The 10,000-nt window shown below is 47.4% G+C and overlaps 2 protein-coding genes across 9 annotated transcripts in view; both read left to right on the top strand.

The window, feature by feature from the left end:
- Positions 1-6,389, top strand: part of klc1a (kinesin light chain 1a) — a 40,344-nt gene extending 33,955 nt beyond the window's left edge. For 3 of the 7 annotated variants that reach the window (XM_062522551.1, XM_062522548.1, XM_062522549.1), the window contains 3 exons: positions 507-637; positions 2,890-2,956; positions 3,650-6,389. In XM_062522551.1, coding sequence (XP_062378535.1) covers positions 507-637; positions 2,890-2,956; positions 3,650-3,715 — 264 coding nt within the window. In that variant the 3' untranslated portion in view covers positions 3,716-6,389. Of the gene's footprint in view, positions 1-506; positions 642-2,889; positions 2,957-3,649 lie in introns of those variants that run through there. The other 4 variants (XM_062522553.1, XM_062522552.1, XR_009936497.1 and 1 more) reach the window with 3 other exon arrangements.
- A 933-nt stretch (positions 6,390-7,322) lies between these two features.
- Positions 7,323-10,000, top strand: part of zfyve21 (zinc finger, FYVE domain containing 21) — a 12,984-nt gene continuing 10,306 nt past the window's right edge. Inside the window, exon 1 of one of the 2 annotated variants that reach the window (XM_062522571.1) lies at positions 7,323-7,525. In XM_062522571.1, coding sequence (XP_062378555.1) covers positions 7,400-7,525 — 126 coding nt within the window. In that variant the 5' untranslated portion in view covers positions 7,323-7,399. The remainder of the gene's footprint in view (positions 7,526-10,000) is intronic. The other variant, XM_062522573.1, reaches the window with a different exon arrangement.

Genomic DNA, 10,000 nt, shown 5'->3' with positions numbered 1-10,000 from the left:
CATGCCCACTAATGAATAACTAATGAAGCAGCGCTAGCATGCCTACTAATGAAGCAGCGCTAGCATGCCCACTGGCACACAATAACTAATGAAGCAGCGCTAGCATGCCCACTGTCATAATAACTAATGAAGCAGCGCTAGCATGCCCACTAATGAAGCAGCGCTAGCATGTCCACTAATGAAGCAGCGTTAGCATGCCCACTGTCATAATAACTAATGAAGCAGCGCTAGCATGCCCACTAATGAAGCAGCGCTAGCATGGCTATGCCATACCTCTCTCTAGGGGACCTCTAGAATGGCCGACGGCTTGTGTAAGCCCAAAGACCCAGGGTGTATGTGGGTTGGGTGTGTGTGTGTGTGTGTGTGTATGTATGTGTGTGTGTGTGTGTGTTTTTTAACCATTCATTTCCTTCAGGACTTCCCTCGTTCTAAGAAGAGGTCCTCATGAAGCTGTGTGTGTGTGTGTGTGTGTGTGTGTGTGTGTGTGTGTGTGTGTGTGTGTGCAGGACGGTTCCGGCTCGCTGAAGCGGAGTGGATCCTTCAGTAAGCTCCGAGCCTCCATACGACGCAGCAGCGAGAAGCTCGTGCGCAAACTCAAGGGTGGGGGTAACCGTGACAACGAACCCAAGAACCCTGGGTAACTATCCCCCAACAACAAGCCCCTCCCCTTCTGCAGACACACACCTCAGAACCCCCACTGGACTCCGCCCCCTATCACAACCCTCCTGTAAGATTCCAGCAATAGTCAAGGTGCAGCCCACTGCTGCGGGAACAGCCAATTAGAGAGAGGAGTGGTGATGAGCGCAATGTATAGAGGCCCAGGGCTGGATGGAACAAGAGTGGATGAGTGAGTGAGCTGGTGAATGTGTGTGTGTGTGTGTGTGTGTGTGTGTGTGTGTGTGTGTGTGTGTGTGTGTGTGTGTGTGTGTGTGTGAGTGAGTGAGTGAGCTGGTGAATGAGTGTGTGAGTGAGTGTGTGCGTGTGCGTGTGCGTGCATGCGCTTACACACCCACACCCACACAAGTGCTAAGAAGATTGTAAGGATGTGATGTATACTGTCTATACACTGTCTGTGTCCCCCCCACACCTGTGTGTGTGTGTGTGTGTGTGTGTGTGTGTGTGTGTGTGTACCTGACACCACTGTACTTTTGCACTAATCTGTAGTGTTGAGACTGAGGCTGTTTGGTCATCAACGCAACCAGACCCTGAGGATGCTCTCACACTGTGTGTGTGTGTGTGTGTGTGTGTCTCACAGATGTGTGGGTGTGTACACACATCAATGCTGCATTTACCAAATGCCACTAATGTTATGCTGTGTCAGCCTTGACCCTGTGGGGAATATGAACTTTTATTTAATTTATTTCTTGCTTTTGTGTATTAACATTCTTTATTCTTTATTCTTTATTTTGTGTATTAACATTCTTTAATAAGGTTTTGGTCTTTTGAATGTAAATAGCGCTGTTTCCCTCTGTTGCTCTGTCATTTGAAATGTTGTGTGTTGGGCTGCTTGTGGTTATGTGTATGCTGTGTTGGGCTTTGGTGTGTGTGTGTGTGTGTGTGTGTGTGTGTGTGTGTGTGTGTGTGTGTGTGTGTGTGTGAGTGTGTGTGTGTGTGTGTGTGTGTGTGTGTGTGTGATTTGGCTGTTGCTTTGTTATGGTTTGATGTTGTTGATGTGTTGTTAAGTAAATAAACACGTTTGTGTCAAACGGCTGATCGCTGCATGTTCCCTTCATATTCCCTCCGTCTCTCTCTCTCTCTCTCTCCACCTCTCTCTCTCTTTCTTATTCTCTCACTCTTAGGTGCTGTGTCCACCAAACGCGTTTTTTACAGCCAGAGCGCCCATAACCTCCTCCTCTCGGCGCTGTTTATTGTTGCTAAGTTACCAAAACCAGAGACGGTTTATAACGAGACGAGCCCGGCGCTGTTCTAAAAGTTGAACAGATTTCTGAGCGCTGCGACAAAAAACGGCCGACTTTTTTTTCCGCCGAGGGCTGTGAGCGCTGAGCTATATAGGCTTTACATTGAAAATTGTCGCCGTCGGCGCAAAAAATGCGTTTGGTGGACACAGCACCTTATTCTCTCTCTCTACACCTCTCTCTCTCTCTCTCTCTGTCTCGTTACTCATCCAATGAGTTAAATCACAACTCATCACAGTGGTATAGACAGGTGTGAGTGTTGAGGTGGGCTGTGTGCTTTGGTGTGGAGGGGGATGTTGATGTGTGTGTGTGGGGGGGTGTTGGTGTGTGTATATGTGTGTGTGTGTGTGTGTGTGTGGGGGGGGGGGGGGGGGGGGGGGAATGCTGATTCCCAACCGAATCAGCATCCTGGAGCTCCTGCATGATTGTGTGTGTGTGCGTGTGTGTGTGTGCAGGGCAACATCTGTGTATCTTGTGATAGGGGTGTGGTGACTAAATGTTGTCATGTGACACTAACCTGTGTGACATCATCATCATCATCATCGTCACCATCATTATCATAACATCAACACATCTACTCACTTAACCAGTACACACACACACACACACACACACACACACACACACACACACACACACACACACACACACACACACACCCCACACCACGCATGCTCACCACACACATATCAACACATCTACTCACCTAACCAACCTCCTCCTCCAAACACACACATATGGACACACACCTGCTTCTGACTGACACACACACACACACACACACACTGATATACACCACACACACACGCTCCCTCACTTGCTTAGACACACACACACACACACACACACACACACTTGCGCTTCTTCTCTGACACACACACACCCTCACCCTCCACGGCTGTGTCTGACGTGTCTGACGTGTGTGTGTGTGTGTGTGTGTGTGTGTGTGTGTGTGTGTGTGGCTCTGTGGCAGCATGAAGAGGGCCAGCTCCCTGGGTGTTCTCAACGTCCCGGACAAACCTGTGGGAGAGGCTTTCAAAGTAAGGACACACACTCTCTCACACACACACACACACACACTGTTGCTCTTCTCTCTCCTCTCTCTCTCTTTCTCTCACACACTCTTCTCACCAGTAAGAGCAGCACACACACACACACACACACACACACACACACACACACACACACACACACACACACACATATTCCTCTTGTCATGCTGCAATAACTCCACATGTGCCACGTCTGTGTGAACATCACCATGGTAACACACTAACTTGTCCTAGCGTGTCTACTAATCGCTGTGGGACGTCCAGCGCCAACTGGTGTAGCCCCAGAGGGGCAACAGGGGCAACTGGGGTAACAGGGGCAACTGGTGTAGCCCCAGAGGGGCAACAGGGGTAACTGGTGTAGCCCCAGAGGGGCAACAGGGGCAACTGGTGTAGCCCCAGAGGGGCAACAGGGGCAACTGGTGTAGCCCCAGAGGGGTAACTGGTGTAGTCCCAGAGGGGCAACAGGGGCAACTGGGGCAACAGGGGTAGACCCAGAGGGGCAACAGGGGCAACTGGTGTAGCCCCAGAGGGGTAACAGGGTTAACTGGTGTAGCCCCAGAGGGGCAACAGGGGTAACTGGTGTAGACCCAGAGGGGCAACAGGGGTAACTGGTGTAGCCCCAGAGGGATGTGTGTGTGTGTGTGTGTGTGTGTGATGTGTGTGTGACATGCTTCCTGACAGGAGCGAAATCATCGTCTGAGGAAGTCGCGGGACCTGAGTGCCAGTCACACCGACCTGGCGCGCTGACTCCACCCCCTGGACCCCCACACGCCAGCTCCAACAGGAAGTCCCGCCCCCCACACGCCAACTCAAACAGGAAGTCCCGCCCCCATCTGAAGTCTCCGCCCTCTGCCCTCAAATCTCCTTCACACTGCTCAACCCAGACCAGAGGACACCTGGCACACAACTGGCATTACCTGCACTGACTGGGACACACACACACACACACACACACACACACACACACACACACACACACACACACACACACACACACACACACAGACAACCTTGCCACTGTAACACATCTTTGCACTGTAAACTCACAATCCACACACACCACTGTAACACAACCCCAACCCACACACACACCTTTGCCACTGTAACATACTGTAACACACACACACACACACACACACACACACACACACACACACCTTTGGCACTGTAACATAACCGCCCCACACACACACAAACAAACACACCTTTGCCACTATAACATAACCCACACACACCCTTGCCCACAGAGGCAATTATGAACTGCCCCCTCCTATGCATTGCCCTCTCACTCTCATTTACACAAACACACACACACATACAGCCCTCACACAGGTTTCACACTCGCCTCAAACACACACACACACCTCATACAGGTTTCACACACACACACACACACACACACACACATATATATATACCCCCCCCCCCGCACACACACACACACACACACACACTAAGCTGCTGCACTCTTACACATCTCAACGTTTCTTCAGTTGTTTTTATTTTGTGTTTGTACTGGACAGCACACACAGTCTGCTCTAAGGAAGGACATTTCAGTTGAACTGACTGTGTGTGTGTGTGTGTGTGTGTGTGTGTGTGTGTGTGTCCATGTCCAGGAGTGTGCGTGTGTGTGTGTGTGTGTGTGTGTGTGTGTGTGTGTGTGTGTGTGTGTGTGTGTGTGTGTGCTTGAGCTTTTAGCAGCAGCTAGCAGCTAGCAGCAGCTATGTTTACGGTTTATTTTGATGTCATTTCCTCTAGTGGCTGTGCTGGTTGAATTGGTTGAGTGTGTGTTGCGTGTGTGTGTGTTGAGGAGTCGTTGGGTTGGTTTAGTGTGTGTTGTGTGTGTGTGTGTTGAGGAGTCGTTGGGTTGGTTGAGTGTGTGTTGTGTGTGTGTTGAGGAGTCGTTGGGTTGGTTGAGTGTGTGTTGTGTGTGTGTTGAGGAGTCGTTGGGTTGGTTGAGTGTGTTGTGTTTGTGTTGAGGAGTCGTTGGGTTGGTTGAGTGTGTGTTGTGTGTGTGTTGAGTCGTTGGGTTGGTTGAGTGTGTGTTGTGTGTGTTGAGCTGGTTGAGTGGAGTGTATATAACACATTCAGTGTAGAGGACTGAAGTAGAATGTTACTGGACTAGTCATCCGTGGAGGGTTTGTGTTACTGGACTGGTCATCTGTGGAGGGTGTGTTACTGGACTGGTCATGTGTGTGTGTGTGTGTGTGTGTGTGTGTGTGTGTGTGTGTGTGTGTGTGTGGCTTGTTTTCTCAGGACTGATAGAAGCTTGTACAGTATGTATCTCTCTAGAACACTGCTGCAGTAAAACTAAAACATGTTCAACGTCTGATCTGGTGAAGTCACATCTCTCTTAGCCAATCACGAGCAGGCCTGCATCTTTAGATCTCTCTTACCCAATCACGAGCAGGCCTGCATCTTTAGGGCGGAGCTGAGTGTAAACGCTTCCTGTTGTGTGTATGTTTGGGCTTACTGAAGGATCTTAGAGTGACTACAACACTCCTCCGTCCTGTTTGTTCTCACTATGTTACTATGTTGTTGTTATGTTGTTACTATGGCGATATTACTATGGCGATATTGTGATGCACTGGAGAGAGTCCATGCAGAGGCTCTAGACTGTAGGTTCTAGGTTCTAGGTTATCTAAGTTCTGTTCTGTAGGGATAGCTGCTCTGCTTAAGAGTGTTTCTGTTTCACCGAACGCTGGGTTATTGATAAGGTTTTACCCAGGCTGGGTTATTGATAAGGTTTTACCCAGGCTGGGTTACTGAGGAGGGTTTACCCAGGCTAGGTTACTGAGGAGGGTTTACCCAGGCTGGGGTGTACCTGTGTGTGTACTTTAACTGGAAGGGATGTTCCCAGTGGGGAATGTTGGATTTGAGATGGGTTGATTTTTTAAGAAGTTTTAAGTGTACTGAAGGTGTGTGTGTGTGTGTGTGTGTTGTATCTGAGATGGGTTGATTTATAAGAAGTTTCAAGTGTACTGAAGGATGCTATGATTAGTGATGACAACCAGAGGCTGTCGACTTTTGAACCCTGACCTTACTGTATGGTGACCTGTATGACATAACCCGGTGTGTGTGTGTGTGTGTCTGTGTTCAGTCCATATGCGTGCATGGATATCTCATCTGATATGATCTGAGAATGCACTTTCATTTGCAGGACAGTCTTACCTGCGTCTCGTGTGTGTGTGTGTGTGTGTGTGTGTGTGTGTTGTACTCCTACTCCTACCACTGTTCTTGCCTATTTTGCCTGCTGTGCTGGCTAGCCCATATGTCTGTGTTTGCGTGTGTGTGTGTGTGTGTGTGTGTGTGTGTGTGTGTGTGGTTACTCTCTCTGCTCTGCACAGTGCCTGTGTGCCTTGCTGGATGTTGTGTATATTTGAATAAATAATAAATAAATAAATAAATATGTTTAAGCCTCTCCTGAGCTGTTGTTTTTAATAAATAATAATAATGATAGCAGTGGATATAAACTTGCACTCATGATATTTGCTCCATAAATACAAATACCGGTACACTTTATAATAGACATCTACTGACAGCCAGCGCCTCCTCACCTCCTCACACACTCAGTAGACTACAGAGTGACCCGAAGCTGATCTGGAGCCTCGGGGTCTTTGGTATTATTTGCCCTCAATGGTGCCTTCCAGGCAGCGCTGCCTTCAAAGCATTACTCTCCTCAGTTTAGGGGTGGGGTGAGGGTTGAGGGGTTTAAGATTAGGAATAGGGTAGAGGTAGTGCCTTTTAGGCTGTGCTGCCTGGAAGGTGCCGTTGGGGGCAAAAAACACCATTGAGCGGTCTTCGGCTCGCTGTCTGGTCGTTGCGCTGTCGGCGAAATCAAATGTTGCCTGTAGTTGTGACCAGAGCAAAAGTATTCGGTGGATTCTGTCTCCCTCTACCGGAAGGAAAATGCAATAACTTTCTGCGACTTTGTGTTATGCATATTTGGCAGATGCTTCTTTGCGTTATGCGTTCACGGTGGGAAAAGTGGGAGATAAACTGATTAACTCATTATCTGGCCACCATCCTATTACAGCCTACATATCGCGCTTGTGAGTGAAAAAGATGTTTGTTGCCGGTCAATTCTAGTAACAAGATTGAACTAGGAACTTCATGCAAACTGCACTTAGCCTACATTACTGCTGGCATTAGCAGTGATTTGGGTACTCACATTTTTAGGACCACAAAAATGTTTGGAAAACTGGAACTACAATATACACTTGAATAATTACATAAGATATGAGAGATGTTATAAAGTGGAGTAGGCGGGCATTAAATTCCAAAACAACCTCTGGGATAGCAGTCACCTGACTCCCACGCCCTCCTGTTATTGGGCCACGGACATGTCAATCTAAGGGCATATTCGCCTGAACAGCACGGCAGGCGGATTCCAGGCGAAAGTGGAGAGAGAGCTGGAAGGCTAGTGGAAAAATGTCAGCGGTGCCTGATGGCAAAAAACTGGTCCGAAGCCCAAGCGGACTCCGAATGGTTCCAGAGAACGGTGCATTTAACAGCCCGTTCTCGCTAGACGAACCGCAGTGGGTCCCGGATAAGGAGGTGAGTTTGGGAGAGGGGTGGTTAGCTGAGACTGGCCATGGTGTCATCCTGGGTCTGGAGCTGGCCCGTGGTTTGGGCGTTAGCATCTGAAGTCCATCATCTACACAAGTCGGTCGTGTTAGCTAGCATGCTAGCGCACAGCTAAAGGATGGACACTATTGTTAGCTAACGTGATCGATCTGCTGCTAAACTAGTGCTAGTTAGCGAACATTGTTCTCGGCAGGAAGAAAAGTTGCATGTATATTTACTTTGATAACCGTAAACGGTAAAGTTAGACGGTCTACTTATAAACCCAGCAACAGTTTTCAAAGTTGTTCCAATCTACTTCAGTGCTTGTTGTGTCACATGCGGGTTTGTTTAGTGTCTCGTAAAATCATCGGTGATCTATTCCAGATGACAGCTAGCCATGGAGAATCCTCAGCTGAATAACATTAGAGAAGTCTTGCACAAGCGTTAGTTGAGAGAATAACAAAGGCACATTAAGTGTTTTGTTTGTGGTTGTAATTTCATCGGAAGGTTAGTTGTTATCGTAGCGAGGGATTAACGTTAGAGACTTTACTTTAGCAGTTCTGTTGTTTATCTGAGAGTACATAATTTGTTGTCCGTGAAATATGATCTCAGTCATTTTCACATGCATAAACGTCTGTGTTTGAGTTTTGGAGGGGTTTTCTATCCAGGGAACATTGACCGCAGGATTTTGTTAGTTTCGCAGTCTTTAACGGAAAGGCTGCCTGCGTGCATGTTTGCTACTGTTGTTGAACGTTGTTTACGTGATCCCCGTGCCCCGTGCAGAGAATGCGCACGCGTCTTGCCCATACAGTGAGCGCTCTCTTCAGCAAATACAACACACACACACACACACACACTCACACACACACACAGGCCATTATTTTACTGTCTGCGATAAAAACCGGCTGTGGAGCGACGGGCGACCATGACGCCCTTGTTGAGTTGGTCTGTGTTCACGTGGATTTTGCTTTGTGCGTAAAGAGACGGCGCGCTAAAGATGTCCAGTTGGTCATGTGACGTCCATGGACTATAACCTTCTTTTAGTTCTATGACTATAACATAGGTGACATCGCAGTGGCGCGCAATGTGGGAGGCCAGGCTGATTAGTGTTCATCAGAAGAGTGGAATGAACACGGCAGCGTGAGCAGCTTGAGTCGAGGCCCAGTAGTGGTCAGCTCTTTTCAGTTGTGTGAACTCCAGCAGTTCAACTCTGTAACCTTAAGTAGTCATGAGCCTGATTACTTGCTGTCAGGCCTGTCTCCTGACTGTCTCTGGCACACACACACACACACACACACACACACACACACACACACACACACACACACACACACACACAGGTGAGGTTAATATTTGAAGGACAGGGCAGTGGCCTTGGGTTCTGATGATACGTGTGTGAGTGTGTGTGTGTGTGTGTGTGTCTCTCTCAGTAGCTGACTCCTGTCCATGTCTCTTCCAGAATATGTGATTGGGAGGCACGTGTACATGGGCATGGGGAGTAAATATTACAATATAAATAATAATGTAACATTTTGATAAATATATAAAGACATTTGTATATCAATATATAAAGATCATATGATATAAATCTATAATTATAATAAACTACATTTACGTTAAAATCAACAGTTTAAATGTAACAGATTAATAAACATGCAAACCACAACTCTGTGTAAGAATTAATGACTTTGATATAATGTAAACAAAGATTAAATAGTTATATAAAAATGAGATACAAATGTAAACAGAGTCTTCAGACGCTTTTTAAAGATCCCACAACTATCGCTGGAATGAAGAGCAGCAGGTAAATCATTCCTTCAGCGTATGTGTGTGTGCGTGTGTGTGTGCTCCAACTCCTGAGCGGAGAAAACACATTGGAAACAGGAAGTGAAACTCCAGATGTGGAGTCTGCCAGTTCAGCACTAGTTCAGCCCAACAGACACACACACACACACACACACAGTGCTGCTGCTGGAACACTCAGACCTGGGTGGAGTTCTGGAACCAGTTAGAACCAGAATGATGGGCTCAGACCCAAGAGAAGGATGCGGCCTTACTGGAATCAGCTAACACACACACACACACACACACACACACACACACACAGACACAGTCATGTTTACTCCAGCTCTGCTTGGCTGTGTGTGTGTGTGTGTGTGTGGACAAACTATGGGGTCAGCTGTGGAAAGTAAAATAACTGATTTATTTGCTGCTGCTGGACGATGTTTTATGGTTTCCTTCCCTATCTGGCTACTCCTCTCTCTCACACACTCGCTCTCCTCTCTTTCTTTTTTTCTATCTCTCATCTGTTTAAGTAACAGAGTTTTGTGTGTGTGTGTGTGTGGATAGCAATATATATCACGATAGACATGTAATAAATATCAATAAAAAAGATTCTATAGAATATTCTATATGATGTTCAGTAATTAAAAACAACACACCTCCCGCCTTAACTACATTGTCTAT

This window comes from Sardina pilchardus, chromosome 20, assembly GCF_963854185.1.
Source record: "Sardina pilchardus chromosome 20, fSarPil1.1, whole genome shotgun sequence".
Lineage (NCBI taxonomy): Eukaryota > Metazoa > Chordata > Actinopteri > Clupeiformes > Clupeidae > Sardina > Sardina pilchardus.
Note: the sequence above shows the minus strand (reverse complement) of the source record. Positions and strands in the feature narration are given on the sequence as shown.